The sequence below is a fragment of the Bombyx mandarina genome, chromosome 16, assembly GCF_030267445.1.
Source record: "Bombyx mandarina strain Sakado chromosome 16, ASM3026744v2".
In the NCBI taxonomy this organism is placed as follows: Eukaryota; Metazoa; Arthropoda; class Insecta; order Lepidoptera; family Bombycidae; genus Bombyx; species Bombyx mandarina.
Genome location: NC_143222.1, coordinates 1,964,549 through 1,982,197, shown reverse-complemented (window position 1 = coordinate 1,982,197; position 17,649 = coordinate 1,964,549). Strand labels below are relative to the sequence as shown.

The 17,649-nt window shown below is 40.3% G+C and overlaps 1 protein-coding gene across 3 annotated transcripts in view; it reads left to right on the top strand.

Moving 5' to 3' along the window:
* Positions 1-17,649, top strand: part of PIG-S (phosphatidylinositol glycan anchor biosynthesis class S) — a 91,324-nt gene that overhangs the window by 57,764 nt on the left and 15,911 nt on the right. For all 3 annotated transcript variants that reach the window (XM_028172850.2, XM_028172858.2, XM_028172869.2), the window contains exon 2: positions 13,680-13,770. In XM_028172850.2, the coding sequence (XP_028028651.2) occupies positions 13,680-13,770 (91 nt within the window). The remainder of the gene's footprint in view (positions 1-13,679; positions 13,771-17,649) is intronic.

Below are 17,649 nucleotides of genomic sequence, written 5' to 3'. Positions count from 1 at the left end.
CGACGGTCCGAATGTTTTTGTTCGGAACTTGTATATATGCAAGCTTATCTTGACAATGTCGTAAGCGAGATTCAGGCATTTGTCAAATGTCTTGTGTTGTATGATGGCTACAGCCACAGTGTCTTTCGGCAATGGGCAAATGTAAGGATGTGGTGAATGTTTAACAGAAATTGTACAAAACTTAGTTTATGTGTCTGGTAGTCTCTATTTGAATGTTGGGATAATGCTTGTAATCAAAACCCAGAATGCATCGTTTGGCACGCGGCAGATGATGTACTATTTTTTTTCTATACCTATTCACTGTTAGTCTAAGGGGATATTCTAGCTTCTCGTTAATGGGTAGGTTAGCTCACGGGCTCAACCTGAGAGAAATTGGTAACACTAGCCCTAGCAAGAGCAAGAGCTGTGCTTCGCAGAAATGTTTACTGGTGGTAGGACCTCTTGTGAGTCCGCGCGGGTAGGTACAACCACTCTGCCTATTTCAGCAGTAATGCGTTTCGGTTTGAAGGGTGGGCCAGCCGTTGTAACTATACTTGAGACCATAGAACTAATATCTCAAGGTGGGTGGCATATTTACGTCGTAAATGTCTATGGGCTCCAGTAACCACTTAACACTAGGTGGGCTGTGAGCTTGTCCACCCATATCACCGGATATGACCCACTCAGAAGATTCGGCGAGAAATTCCGTGAGATGTGTACTAATGTGCGTATCCAAATTCGGTACCAATTTTTTGTCAGTCAACACCCTTGCAATTTTTCTCATTCACAGAATACTTTTTTTAACACAAGCACGATTAAATTGAATTGAACTATATTACTATCGTACGGCCATCGTTCCAAAACATGAATGTATGTATTTACTTTAACATTAAATAAGTAATATTAAATTAAACGAAGAATTTAAACCACCACAAACAGATAAGAATTCGGAATTGTAAACATTTAATTCGTATTTTGTCATTTTGTCAAGAATGATGAATGTGTGCTAGTCAAAGTTTGTTGCACGTGTTGCCCGTTCAAACACAGCATACTTGTTGTGACATAGATCTGTGAATTTGTTGACTAAACATTTTTAAATTTATTTTTTTTACGCTTTTAATGAGTGGGCTAAAGCATGGCCCACCGGGAGTTGTGTTTTTGCCGAATAAGACAGACATTACAACTTTTTCTTTTTTTCCTACCTAATCTGAGAGCCTTGAGATGATATTCCACCGTAACCTTAACTAGTAGGTGAGCTCACAGGGCTCAAGATGACCGGTGCTTGAGGTACCTAAAAGCACCGTTAGTGGATCGGGAGGATCTGAAATGACGTGTTTTGGGCGACGTCGCGTCGACTCCTTTCCATTCTGTCCACAGGATCGGGAATGCAGTTACCGGCGGCCACGGTGAGAGGATTCTCGTGTTGTCTCGCTTTATCGAAGTGGCATTACAACTTAAATACCACCATCCGCTATTAGTTCCAGAATGAAGTATCTATTGTAACTAGTGGTCCCTCAGTAGTCGAAATATTCGACTATAATTAATTGAAATTAAAAGTGTGAATATTATGGTTCTATTGTCAGACTGTTATGCTTCTATAATCACAGATTTTACAGATGGAAATTTCAATTTTATTTATTATAAAAAAAAGAACACAATATTCCTAACCTAAAAGTACATGTTATTATCCGCACACATGCTTCGTCAGAACAGATTAACAGTAAAGACAAACAATATCAATCTATTCTCAATTTGACTGCAGACTTTAAACAATAACAAAATTTTGACAAGAAACACATTATATATGTGTTGTGTCAAATACACGGTAGTGTGTGTAATACATAGACCATACTTCAATGGTGTAATGTCTTGTTGTAGTGATTCGTTAAATCAATTTTTATGTATAATTTAAAAAAAAAAAACATTCTGCACTTCTTCTCTATATTCGCTATAAGTGTGGGAAATTTCATACTTCTCCGTCCGCGAAATTTTCATAAAAAGGGGTACAAACTCTTTGCTTCACGTGTTAATATATAGATGTAGTAGTAATCGTCGTAGCCTAAAGGATAAAACCGTGTATTCATATGAAGTGATGCGACGGTGCCGGTGTTCGAATCTCGCAGGCGGGTAATTTTTTTTGTAATGAAATACATAAGAAACGTTCACGAATTATCTCGACGATGAAGGCATAGTAGCATTGTGTGATAAAAATCAAACGCGCAAAAATTGTAATATGCGCAATTGCTGAACAATTTATAAATAAACCTCAAGCCTCAAGGTGGGTGGCGGCATCCATGTTTCGACGTCTACGACCGGGTCATCAGATCGTAAACTGCGTCTCCTCCTCCTTGAGTCGCGTTCCTCATGTCTGAGGGTCGTGACCATCTCCTCCCATTATCCTTTTTTGGATGATTTTTCGCCATCTTCCTCTGTTCTCGACGGTGTGTATGGCATCGTAGACGGTGGTATCCAGAGCAGTGCGGATTTAGTCGAGATTCAGATATTACTGGTGGTAGGACCTCATGTGAGTCCGCACGGGTAGGTACCACCGCCCTGCCTATTTCTGCCGTGAAGCAGTAATGCGTTTCGGCTTGAAGGGTGGGGCAGCCGTTGTAACTATACAGAGACCTTAGAACTTATATCTCAAGGTTGGTGGCGCATTTGCATTGTAAATGTCTATGGGCTCCAGTAACCACTTAATACCAGGTGGGCTGTGAGCTCGTCCACCCACCTAAGCAATAAAAAAAAAAGATCGCGAGATCACGAGATCTTTTGCCTGCGTCTGCGCAATAACAAAAAAAGTAATAATAAAAACACCGCGGCCGTAACAAGAAGGCGGAACGCATCACTGGTAGATAAATAGATAAAACTCTTATAAGAAAAGCTTTCTGTAACAAGAACTTAAAAATACAACCTATTCAAAAGTCTATGTTACGCCATTGTCATTCTGTCTCGGCGGAAATCGGATACTTTGGGAGCGCAGGAAGCGACGCTGGGATTGTTTAGTACACCCCGATATACGAGATTATGTTAAAGATATTATAGTAAAGATATAGATTATAGTATAGTATAATATAATATGCATAAAACTGACGAAGAGGGGGCGTGGTTTGCCGATCACGCCATGTTACGTCACGATCAGGCCACACCGGACGCGCCATGGTCCGCCGGAGAAGAAGCTCATTGTCATTCGCTTGTTGGCGCCAGGGGTAGACGGACGATCTACATTCGCGTGTTAACTTACCTACCCGAATTTTGTCATTACTATTTAAAATCATTAATTGTTTAGAATTGTTTTTTTTCCTCCTACCTGCTCTAGTAACTTCGAGGGGTTATACTAGATTCGTAGAGCAAGTAGGTGAGCTCACGGGGATGAGATTTTAATTTTGTTAATAAATTTTTTTAATTATATTTTTATTTTATATTTTGAGTCGTGATTTCTAAATATATGTATACTCGATAAGAGTGCACCGTGCACGAATTAGACAGTCTACAGACCACACATGATTGTTTTGTTTAATGATTGTAGAATTACTGGTGGCCCGGAGGCCTTTCCAGTTTCACTAAGACAAGTGGGCAAAGGCTCAGCCAGGAGGGGTGGGATTTGCTAACAGCTGCCCGAGCGCCTCCGAAGGAGACCTAACAACTCAAGAGCAACTACTTCGCGAATGAATCTACACCGGAAAGTGTCACTCACGAATATGACAACATCGTTGTAGAGTTGCACGCGTTTACATGCTGACGTCATTCAACGCTAATTGCTTAGTCTTACATTGATCCTTTGGGTACTAGTGTGTGCCGCCTGATAAGGTACATACGCATAAGGTGCGCAGTACATTGTTTTTGTAAATGCGAAGTTTATTTGTTCTTTGTTTTATGTTGTCTTTGCACATATATTACGACAAATTTCGTAATTAACTGAATATGTTTATAATATATTTTTATAGGTTTTCGAGAGCGAGGTCCGAAACTCCTTGGGAGGGATAAAAAAATTAACCTACTTATTAATGTTTTACAATAAATTGTGCTCGTTGAAATTGAGGGAAAATCATATTTAAAAGCCAAATAAATGGATTTTAATGGTTTTTCTTAACAATTCCAGTTTCATAGTCAGCAGATCATGTATCAGATAAAAATGACTGTGGCTTTATGCAGGGCTAATCTACCACCGATTTTATGTTTACTATAAATAAACACGACCGTTGAGGAGTATCATGCGAAACTTCGGCCATTGTATGTCGCATTCTTGGACATGGAAAAGGCATTTGACCGCATGCCAAGAAACACGATCTGGTGGAGCCTTCGCATGAGGAATAAACCCGAACATTATGCTAACATCGTAGTTGACATGTACAGGGATGCGAGGTCAACGGTACGAACAGTAATGGGTCAGACAAAACCAATAGCGGTTACAGAAGGTCTGCATTAAGGTTCAGTACTGAGTCCCTTCCCATTCGGCATGGTTTTAGACGGCGTGACCATGCTCAATAAAATCGGAAACGAGTAGGTACGTGCGTGGAATCCTCATGGAAGAGAGAGAGAGAGAGAGAGTCAATAGATCATATCGGTTAACCTATAAAAATCTCTTAATGTATTTTCCAATAACTTAAAATTTAAAGCGTAAAGATAATCTCCGACTAAATTAGACATGGCGTGGATCATATAACAGGCGCCAACAGCAACATGCGTGATTATCTGAGAACAATAGTCCAGCTTAGGGACATTTGTTTGTCATTTTCCGGATCAAGTCCTATCCTATGTGCCGCCAACAAAGGATAGTTAGTGGATATCATCGTACCGCCAGAGCAAACATATAAACAGTGTGGTCACTGTGCAAAGACCGAAAAGAAATGAAGTAGGTACCATGCTTTTTCTTTAAACAATTATTGGGATATTCTTGATTGTTATTAACTATCAAACGATTTTTCGATCTATCTAGTTTTTTGTTTGTTTCGAAGGCAGATCCACTTGCTGGTGATCGGTCAACATCGCTCATGGAAAACAGCTGTTCCAGGAATCCAGCTAAGCCGCTGCTTTCCGTATTCATTCATTTCGAACCTCGTTTGAAGAATTAACAACACACACACATAAACACGCGTTTCTTGTATTACTGTATTACTGTACCTGTATTACTGTATTACTGTACCTGTATTACTGTATTACTGTACCTGTATTACTGTATTACTGTACCTGTATTACTGTACCTGTATTACTGTACCTGTATTACTGTACCTGTATTACTGTATTACTGTAACCTGTATTACTGTATTACTGTACCTGTATTACTGTATTAGTGTACCTGTATTACTGTATTACTGTACCTGTATTACTGTATTACTGTACCTGTATTACTGTATTACTGTACCTGTATTACTGTATTACTGTAACCTGTATTACTAATAACTCCTCCACCCAAGATGACTTCTTCATGGTAAAAAAAGGAGTTATAGTAGTCCAAACCCTATTTAATAACATACCATATTTACGAGCTGTCGGTTAAGAACACCGTGCAGATTCGGTCTCTTAAAATGGTCTTCTAAATAAGTTTTGTTAATGTATCCACTAATGGTATTGTAATGCAGGAAAATACTTGTTTTTTTTATCTGCTCATCAAAATATTGCGACGTGATTACAATGAAACGCCGCAGAATTTCCAAAATTAATTCCCCGAAAGACTGTATACACGGAAACGTTATCGTCGTCTTGACGTAAAAATGAAAAAATAGACTTGACGGAGGCTATCCAAATAGTCTTTGTCCGATAGCTGAAAAATGTTGGCCAAACAATCACATGACTCCGTAATCCTATACTGCGTTTGAAGTTTGCCTTCAGACTTGAAGACGCGTGAGTCATCCGATTTTCGTCAGAGAAATCTAAGTGCTTTGTTAGATTTTCCTATCTAATATCCGCATGAACTGAATGTAGACTAAAATTATCCCCCGGATCAATTAGCTACGGTGTTGTTTTTCATAATTAATTATAATCATTTTTAATCTGGTGTATTTTACCTCGCATCCGTAAAGTTTGTCTGTGACGTCATGCCAGTGATTGATTTAATATTACTAGTGGTCCCGCAGTAGTCGAAATTCGACTATAATTAATTGAAATTATAAGCTTGAACATTCTTATGGTCCTATTGTTACAGATTTCGCCAAGAATACACTATAGACAAATAATATTAAAGATAAACAATATAAACCTATTTTCAATTTGACCACAGTTTTTGACAAACTAAAGTTTGACAATAAACAAAGAGTATATATACATATATATATGCGTGTGTGTCAAAATCATGGCAGTGTGAGTAATGTTTTCTTTATTAATTTAATGTATCTTTTGTGCATTATTAAAAAAAAAAGCATTGTGAAATTTTTCACACAAGAATATAGAGAAGGAGTTCTCTATATTCTCTATAAGTGTGAAAAATTTCATACTCCTCCGTCCGCGCAATTTTCGTAAAAAGGGATACAAAGTTTTTGCTTCACGTATTAATATATAGATGCTTTTAGATACATCATTGCCACTTGTATGAAGCCGCATTCATTAATAAATATTGCAGTATAACTACCCATTAGCCTTGTCATAGTCATTCAGGCCGCATAACTTGTCTAGATTCTAGCTCAATGTCCCATTGTGCCGAGTAATTTTATCTGCCAATTTAGGAATTATTACCCACGGATGTTCTAACGTTAGGGATGTTAGATGTGTTTTTGTGGAAACTATAATATGTTTTTGTTGGAATACAATTCCATTTTGTACGTAATTTATTGTATACTGGTGGTAGGACCTCTTGTGAGTCCGCGCGGGTAGGTACCATCACCCTGCCCATTTCTGCCGTGAAGCAGTAATGCGTTTCGGTTTGAAAGGTAGGGCAGCCGTTGTAACTATACTTGAGACCTTAGAACTTATATCTCAAGGTGGGTGGCGCATTTACGTTATATATGTCTATGGGCTCCAGTAACCACTTAACACCAGGTGGGCTGTGAGCTCGTCCACCCATCTAAGAAAAAAAAAAATAAAAAAAAAAGTATACGTAAATATTTACTTTACTTTTTTAAATTACTTTATACAGTATGTGTACAAGCTAAGTTTTTTACTATTTTTTTTGTAAAATGACGTAGAGATTTTTTTTATACAAAAGAGGCAGATGCGCAATAGAAACCTGAAACATCTCGTTATCTCTTTCTTTCGCTGGCCACTTTGATGACGACGGCTTCCTAAATCGGCAAGGTGAATCCGGTTCTGCTTATATTCGAAAATTTTCGAAAGGATTGATATTAAACTATTGAAACCCGCAGTGACTAGCACTAAATGTTTGGATTGCAATCGGCTGGACCGCGTGGCAATGCAGACAATAAGAATAAGACAAACATTAATTTTTCAGTATTAGATAAAGAAATCTGTCAAAGAACACTATTTATCCTTACCATATTAAATAAAAGTATATATATTTGTATAATGTATTATAATATAAAGTAAGTATATGTATGTATATACCTAGTCAGGTCATAAATTCTGTCTTATGTTTAATGTAAAATAATTGAAACAAGTTTATTCATTATGTAACCATTCATATACCAAAATGAACTTAACAAAACATAGATTGTTATGACACTAAAGTTTATTCAAAATGACCTCCGTGATTTTGAATACAGGCCTTCAATCCGCGCGGCCAGTCGTCTATCGCAGCACGAAGGAGGTCCATGTCAATATCGGCGGCTGCCTTAATCAAAGATGTCTTGAGTGACTCCAAATTGGGATGAGGCTTTGAGCACGCCTTTTCCTCCAAGTGTTGCCATATCTTGTAATCTAACGGACTCAAATCTGGACTGGAGGAGGGCCAGTCTTCGTGCCGGATGAAGTTGATTTCACGCGCCGCCAGCCAGTCTTGTGTGCTCTTCGCTCTATGAGCTGGCGCCGAATCTTGTTGGAATACCCAGTACTTGTTATTGAAAATGGTATGAGAAACAGGTTCCACAAGGTTCGTCAGGACTGTATTTTGATACACAACTGCATTCGTTTTTACATCTTTCTCACAAAAATGTACCTCTGTTAAGCCCCAATAAGAAACTCCCAACCATACCATGAGCGAAGATGGAAAATGACCTCGTTGGACACGCGGAATACGGTTGCTCGCTTCTTCACTACTGTGTGCGTACACCTTATCATTTTGTTTGTTGTAACTCTCTTCTACGGTAAAAATTTTTTCATCCGAAAAAAGAATTTCCCGATATTTTTTTCCTGCGTACCGCTTCAACAAAACGCGGCATCTCTTCAGTCTCAGGTCCATTAGACGAGCATTCAAACGATGTCCTGTTTTTCTTCGATATGCCCGAAGCCCTAAGTCTTCATTTAACACCCTTTTCACCGTGGTTCTGCTTAACCCCATCTGAAGGGCCAACAGTTTCTGCTTACGTTTGGGATTTCTTTGAATTCGCGCCTTCACAGCTTTTATCACTGCTGGAGTCTTAACAGACCGAGGGCGACCACTTCTTGATCTGTCATCTACACTAGAGTCTTCATTGTATCGTTTGATGGTACGATAAACGAATCATTTGGTTATATTAAAAATTTTCAGTATGTTAAAAATTTGAATTGGCGCGTAACCGCAACGATGCAACGCAATAACTGCAACACGGTCTTCTTTAAGCGTCCACTCCATATTTAAAAATGAGTAAAATTCTAAAAGTATACATTTTTATTTTCATGAACAATTCGAAATTCGAATTCAATAACCTTTTTTGTGGACAGTATTCTAAAAGAAAAGTTTTTACTGTGTGACAATACTTATGACCTGACTAGTTATAATGTATTGTTTTGTATCTTGTAATATGTTTATATTATTATATGTAATGTTTACTGTATGCACTAGGTTTGTGTTCCTAATTCTTCTTTATTTCTGCGAGCCTTCTGGAAGAGATTTCACCATGAAATAAGTAGTGCCCCTGTACACTGTATCCTTATTGTCGTGTTTCTTCTAACAGCTGTGTGTACAAAATATATTAAATAATTAAAAATAATAAGATAATTTAAAATTAAAATAGGGTACAGTGTTTATCAATAAAATGATGCGCCATGTGGTAGAATGCACTCTTGAAACAGCAGCCCTTGAGTTTTTAGGCCTCTGTCGGGGTCGCTCGAGCAGTTGTTAGCAAACCCTTCCTTCACGACTGAACCCTGGAGTTCGGGCACCCGTCCTAGTGAATTGGGAAAGCCTTCGGGTCTATAGCAATTCGTCGAACCAACAAAGCTTTTTCGTGTTTTCATCGACATGATATATACATAATTTATATATGTCGGCGCGTGTTTTTATAAATCATTAGTTCATGACTAATAAAGATGGGACGTCAAACAACAGGTGCAAGCATTCATCGAAAACAACACGTGCAAGATAAGAATCGTAAACAACATCGTCCCACCACGATACCTTGCTATAAAAACGCTCCGTTGTTGTCTCTCGAGCTGGAGTTAGAGTCCATCAGTAAGTATCTGCAGTCGGCGTCCATGCGCCACTTCGATAAAGCGGCACGACACGAGAACCCTCTCATCGTGGCCGCCGGTAACTACATTCCCGATCCTGCGGACAGAATGGAAAGCAGTCGACGTCGCCCAAAACACGTCATCTCGGATCCTCCCGATCCACTAACGGTGCTTTTAGGTACTTCAAGCACCGGTCACCGTTCTCGTCGAACCCGTCGCTTGCGACGAAGGGCTCGACGAGTAAATTAACTCTCAGACACAGCCCACTGAGTTTCTCGCCGGATCTTCTCAGTGGGTCGCGTTTCCGATCCGGTGGTAGATTCTGCGAAGCACGACTCTTGCTAGGGTTCGTGTTAGCAACGTCATCAGGTTTGAGCCCCGTGAGCTCACCTATAAAAGTTAGGGTTACGCTGACATAGCCTCTCAAGGCTATCAGCTTAGGTAGGAACAAAAAAAAAAAAACTCTCGAGCTCAGAAGCGAGCGAGTCGCCGTGTCGGACGGAACGCTCCTGCGTAATATACGCTCTGAGTTCATTTCTGGTTTTATTGACTTACGTAGACCGCCCGCTTACCATGTCGCTACCCGAAAGTGGCAATACTCCGACATATATATATAAAGATGAATTGCTGTTCGTTAGTCTCGCTAAAACTTGAGAACGGCTGGACCGATTTGGCTAATTTTGGTCTTGAATTATTTGCGGAAATCCAGAGAAGGTTATAAAGGTCGATACATATGAAATTACTCGGAATTAAATAAAAATAATAATTTTGTTTTTCCTTTGATGTGTCCCCCGTCGGACGGATTCCTTTTGTTTGTTTTAAGTTTATTTTATACAAAAGTTTAGGTCTTTTATTTATCTATTGAGGCACTACGAAGTCTACCGGGTCAGCTAGAGCATACATATAATACGAACGCTTGAATTGGCCACGGGATGACGCCCGGAGGCAAAGTCCCTCCGCCGTCGTGCCGTCGTCTGCTTGCATTTTTTTATTTTTATTATTGTCCAACAATTACTTACATTAGACGACACTATACTAATGTATTGGACGGCTTTTGCACGTAATGACCCTCGTTGTCACTGGCTATTGTGGTCGCTCGGTGTTGCATCAGAGCCCAACGACAATGACAAAATACCGCTGTCGCTGTTGTCTAATCTCCATATTTGAACGCGCCGTCATACAATATCATCTTCGAAGATATGCACAACTTTTTTTTATTGTTTATATGGGTGGACAAGCTCACAGCCCACCTGGTGGTAAGTGGTTACTGGAGCCCATAAACATCTACAAGGTAAATGCGCCATCCACCTTGAGATACAAGTTCTAAGGTCTCAAGTATAGTTAGAACGGCTGCTCCACCCTTCAAACCGAAACGCATTACTGCTTCACGGCAGAAATAGGCAGGGTGGTGGTACCTACTCACGCGGACTGACAAGAGGTCCTACCACCACTAAAGTTTCTTCATCAGTCGTGTTTCTTATTTACGCAGTAATTATATCCATTCACGTATACAGCTTTAAACTGTGGTAATATATCACTACACAATACATCAGTATTGATTTATCCTTGATTTTTAAACGAAATGCGTCATTTCGCCAACACTGCGTTATAGTGTTGCCATCAAATCAAAACAAAATGCACGTCATCGAAAAGAAAAAAAAAACTTCAAATAGACACGCCCACAAAAAATACATGTAAATTGTTCTTAATTACTTTTATTTAACACCTGACCCATCTTATTGTCGTCCACGCCGCCTCCCATATGTAACCAGCTTACGAATACCCGGTGACATAAAAAGCATACACTAGATGCTGTATCTTCATAATTCGGTCCGTTGCGCCACTGTCCTTGCGCATCATACAAACGAAACCAATTAATTAAAAGCCCTGAAGCCAAATTAAATAGAGTGAATCAGGGGTGGCGAAGCATTGGCCATTCGTAAGAAAACATGGTACTGGTAAAATATTTATTTGGCAAATGCATTGCTTACATACCGATCTGCATCAAATACTGAATTCTGTTATTAAATAATGTGTAAGTTTTATAATATAAATCTACTTTAATGTTTCCGCCCTGCCTATTTCTGCCGTGAAGCAGTAATGCGTTTTGGTTCGAGGGTGGGACAGTTGTTGTAACTAGGTATACTGAGACCTTAGAATTTTGAAGTCGTCGTGGCCTAAGGGTTAAGACGTCCGGTGCATTTGTGTCGAGCCACACAACCGGTGTTCGAAACCCACAGGCGGGTACCAATTTTTCTAATGAAATACATACTTAACAAATGTTCACGATTGACCTCCACGGTGAAGGAATAACATCGTGTAATAAAAATCAAACCCTCAAAATTATAATTACGTAATTACTAGTAGTAGGACGTCTTGTGAGTCCGCAGGGGCTGGTGAAACTTACGTCTGCTCTGCTGCGTTAAATACGACAGATCTTCTATTTATTATCAACTGCGGGTAGGGCGTTTTCTTTTCACGAGTGGGTATAAGGTCTTGGCTATTTCTGCCGCGAAGTAGTCATGCGTTCGGGTCTAAAGGGGGAGAGTCGTGATACAATTAACACTATAGCCTCACATTTCAAAGAGGGTGGCATTCTCTTGTTACCTTCCTTCCCAATCGTGTCACTCTTCACAGAATGGTGATGATCGTCAGATGGTGTTGGACTGCCCTCAAACTTGATACGTCTTACAATATCCCGCCATCTCTCCCTGCTCGAGGCCATTCTACTACACTAATTTAGAGAACGTCCCACTGCAGTCTTAATTTGGTCGGTCCCGCGTGTTACCTTAACACAATCATCATCATTCTTTCTCCCGTCTCCCAGCCAACTGGGGTTTGCGCAACATGTTTTCTCCTTCTCTACTCCTCTATCATATACCATTTCTTCGCTCACTACTCTCTTACACATATCGTCTTTCACGCAATCCATCCATATCTTTTTAGGTCTACCTCTTCCTCTATAGCCTTCCACATTCATAGTTAAAACTCTCTTATTATAACCCTCATTGTCATTTCGTCTCATCACATTTCCATACCATCCCAAACGCGCACTTCTCAACTTCTCTGTCAAAGGTGCCACTTTCAGGCTTGCGCTAACATATTCCTTAAAACAATGAAAACCATAATATAAAAATGTACAATCAATTTATCTTAGCAAGCTTAAGACTAAATGAAAATTTTACAAGCACGCAAACAATACGCTTTCGTTGGATTAGTTCTATATTTTTCTTCTTTTTCTCCACCTTATCCCACTAGGTGGGGTCGGCACAGTTAATTTTTCTCTTCCATTCTCTTCCATCAGCCGTCATCTCAAAACTCACTCCTCTTTCTCTCATATCGTAATTCACATACTCCATCCATGTATTCTTCGGTCTACCTCTTCCCCCTCTACCTTGCACTACCATACATCTCCTAGTCACATGCATCTTCTCTCTACGCATCACATGTCCATACCACGCTAACCGTCCGTTAGTTCAATATTAGAATCATAAAAACTGGAGTGAGTTGTGCAATATAGTCCGCCAACTTTGCTTTAGTTGATGGGTCTTCGTTATCTGGATACAATCTTGTACTCGCGATGAAATTTCATTCAGAATGACATTACGTAAATGATGATTTATTTGTCGTACGCATTATTGACATGCGGGCTCATCAGAAAGCCTTGTAGAAAAATCAGAATCAATTAGAGACGTTCTATTGTGGGACACAAACAAATTTATACAAGCAATTGATGCGTAGAATGGTTTGATAATGACATTTTTACGTCATAAACCCTGAAAGAATGTTTTGGAACGAAGTTCCTTATGGGACGATGCGGAGGGGTACCCTAACCGGGAAAAAACGTCCGTAACGTAAGATTTTTATTAGTAATGCACACAGTGTACGGCTTAACTAACAAAAAATAACATATTTTTACTATATATTTTTTATAAATCATTGAGAATAAAATAAAGTTGATAGCTTTGTGAAGTAGTTAATTTATTTATTTTTATCAATAAAAAAATCATAATAAAAAATGTATACCCGAATAATTATTTTCTTTATACCTCGAATAGAACTTAAAATTAATATTTTTATAATAAGGAACTTCGTTCCTATCCCACGACACCACACATCTTTTTTTGTTTTGTTTTGTGAAAAGGAAATTTGAGTTTGGTATTTCACTGTAGACTCACTCGCACTAGTAAAACCGAGATGTTTCTTCGTTTTTATTTCAGAATCAAACCGAATGTGGGCCTCCGCTTCATTCGTGGGGGTCCTCATCATCATCGGGATGCCGCTATGGTGGAAAACTACGGAAGTCTACAGGTAAACAATGGCATTTGTCTTTATCATTAGACTAATGTCCATTAATCACAATAATTTCAATAGCCTGTAAATAGAGAAAGCGCGCGGCCTTCAGCTGACGCTTCAGGTACTGATAGACGTAATTTTCATGTGGCCCGATATATAAGGCTCATCGTGCGTACAGCCCAAAGCTCGAAAGTACGAGACAAGTCTCTTATCACTATGTTATCAGTTTTAAACACAAGCTGATACATCGTTTTATAAAAATCAAACCCGCAAAATTATAATTTGCGTAATTACTGGTGGTAGGACATCTTGTGAGTCCGCGCGGGTAGGTACCACCGCCCTGCCTATTTCTGCCGTGAAGCAGTAATGCGTTTCGGTTTGAAGGGTGGGGCAGACGTTGTAACCATACTTGAGAACTTGGAACTTACATCTCAAGGTGGGTGGCGCATTCACGTCGTAGATGTCTATGGGCTCCAGTAACCACTCAACACCAGGTGGGCTGTGAGCTCGTCCATCCATCTAAGCAATAAATAAAAAAAGAGAATATCTAGATGAAGAGGTCTTACCAATTCTCCATATACACGCGCATTGTTACAAAAGTCATCAGCGTGGTTCGAATGTTTTAATTGCCGATAACATCAGCCAGATGACATGATATAACGCCTAGCATAGTGAAAACGAGTTCTTTTCACGGAACCGTATGAATGCAATGACTCCTGTGTGCTTACTGCGGGTTAGGAGCAAATGAAGGGTAGCTGTTCCAACTCCATACGAATTTGAGTTGACTTTTACGCGTTCGAGAAGTGAAAAAACTCGCACTAAGCACACTGGTGTTTTGGACTCTGCCCCGGTAGCGGGCATGGCAATTGCCTAATGGAGACCACGGAACCAATGTCGATATAGTGTAGAGAATAAATCAAGGTCACGGAAATTTCTCTCGTGGGCATTAAAAGGATGTCTGTTCGGTTTCTCAAACCGTGTAAACAGATGTAAGATTTTTTTATATCTTTATTTAAGGAGATTATTCACCTAGTGAATATGTCACTCCATTGTGCAACAAAAGATAGTAACAAAAAATTATATAAAAAAATAAAGGAAACTGTTATCGTCTCTGAAGGCTCACCAACACTATTTTATTATATCTATACTAATATTATAAAGAGGAAAGATTTGTTTGTTTGTTTGTATTGAATAGGCTCCGAAACTACTGAACCGATTTGAAAAATTCTTTCACTGTTTGTCAGCTACACTATTCCCGAGTGACATAGGCCATAATCTTTTTTGAAAAAAATTAGGGATCTTTACTAAAACGCCAATAATATAACCCAAGGTGTAAAAATCACCAAAAATATTCTTTACATCGCGTGCCCTGCGAAAACTATTGATGATAGAATACAATAATGTACTACGACTTTGTAGAACACATTATTATTTACAAAAAGTGTAGCGACATCATATGTCTGACTATTATAGTTATGCCACAATAAGTGTTATTTTATTTAAAAAAATAAAACAACGTCAAAGATCGTTGAAATTTTTGTTAAAGACCCGAGCAGAGCCGAAGCTGGCCGCTAGTATTTTATAAAGTGACTTAGCCATTTCGGATTCCGGAAAGGCTAATACGCAATTTACACCTCCAACTTGTCGAAAATTTGTATATTTTGCAAAGAATTGTTGTCTCAAATCATCATTCCGTGCACATTCCATCATAACGTGAAAAAGATGTAAGATAAGGCGCTGATTAATTACGATTCGGAATGAGTATAGGACGTGCCCGCCGGCCTCAACGTGTAAGCTTAAAATCGCGAATCGTATAATCGATCTTGTCTAGCGAAAAATCTTGTTTGAACAGCATCCTAATCAATTCAATCTGCCGGAACACAAAGCATTGCGAAACAAAACGTAAAATGTTTTTTTTTTTCAAACTGACTTCAGTGTGCTTAGTGCGAGTTCATTAACGTTCTCGATAGCGTTTTTTTTTTTTTTTTCCTACCTAAGCTGAGAGCCTTGAGAGGCTATGTCAGCGTAACCCTAACTTTTGTAGGTGAGCTCACGGGGCTCAAACCTGATGACGTTGCTAACACGAACCCTAGCAAGAGTCGTGCTTCGCAGAATCTACCACCGGATCGGAAACGCGACCCACTGAGAAGATCCGGCGAGAAACTCAGTGGGCTGTGTCTGAGAGTTAATTTACTTGTCGAGCCCTTCGTCGCAAGCGACGGGTTCGACGAGAACGGTGACCGGTGCTTGAATTACCTAAAAGCACCGTTAGTGGATCGGGCGGATCCGAGATGACGTGTTTTGGGCGACGTCGACTGCTTTCCATTCTGTCCGCAGGATCGGGAATGTAGTTACCGGCGGCCACGATGAGAGGGTTCTCGTGTCGTGCCGCTTTATCGAAGTGGCGCATGGACGCCGACTGCAGATACTTACTGATGGACTCTAAGTCCAGGTCGTCATGGAGGTCGACGTTCCTGACGAACCACGGGGCTCCGACGGCTATCCTGCAAAAACGGGATTGAATAATTTGGAATGATTTCAAGTGTATGCGGGCCGCGTGAGCGAACACTACACTTGCATAGGTCATGACGGGGCGTATGCAAGTTTTGTAGAGTGTCACCTTATTTCTAAGGGACATTTTACTTCGCCTACATATCATCGGGTAGAGACGTCCTAGAATGAAGGCGGCACGATCGCGTACCGTCTTGATGTGGGGGCGGAATGTCATCCTACTGTCGAGGGTGACGCCTAAATATTTGACCTTCGGGGCCCACGGTATGGGCTGGTCGAACATCGTGATCGGGCGAACGGCGGGGGCGGGGGTATTGACGCGCCTAGTCGGGAGGGGGATGCTCAGCGTGGTGTTCGGAGGGCGACCCCTTTTGAAGAGCACCGCTGTGCTTTTCGTGGGGTTAATGTCGATGCGCCACTTCCGGAACCACTGTCCCATGGTGGTAGCTGCGGTCTGAAGTCGTCGATGAAGCAACGCCTTCTTCCTACACGAGTAGTAGATGGCGGTGTCATCGGCGAAGAGCGCCAGATGGGTCTCCGGAGACCGGGGTATATCGTTGATATACAAACTGAATAGTAACGGGGAGAGGGCGGAGCCTTGCGGGACTCCGGCTGTGACGTGACGGGGCCGGGAACGCGTTCCCTCGACTCGATATCGGAACGAACGGTTCGACAAGTAGTCTCGTATGATGAGCACGAGTCTGTCTGGCACTCCCATGTTATACAGTTTGAATATCAAACCGTTGTGCCAGACTTTGTCGAACGCCTTCGCTATATCGAAGAAGAGGGCTCCTGTCGGAATGGGCTCGATAGCGTAAAAGTTAGCTCATATTTGTATGGAATAGGATCGTTTGCGTACGTTTGCCGCTAGGGGCGCTGTTCCAATAACCGAGACGCGCTAACGGAAGAAAATATTCATGTTGTGATTTTTTAAGTGAAACTTCTTTAGCTGTGTTGATGTTAAAATTTAATTCGCGACAGATTCGTTACCGCTTGAGAGAAAAGATACAATTTAGGAAGAGCGAGAGTGAGAAAATAGACAAAGCGTCTCGCGAACCACTCGACCGTGGAGAGAGGGAAAGGACTAAACAAGCTAAGTCGTTTCTCTTATACACAGTATTCCCTATTACAAGAGAAATTTAATTTATGGATGAAAAGTGAAGAAAACCAGAATCCTGCACACCGCTAAAGAAGATTCACTTCTAGTGACATAAAGCGACGTTATATAGGAATTCGAACGAGGAGCGCTATTAATTTGGCACTGGCGCAATTTGAGAGGGACATATGTCCAGCAGTGGATAGCTGTGGCCTGAAAATGTATTTTTTTTTATCAAAGACACTCAAAAATACTATCCGTTATCAATGTCGGATTGTATTAAAAAT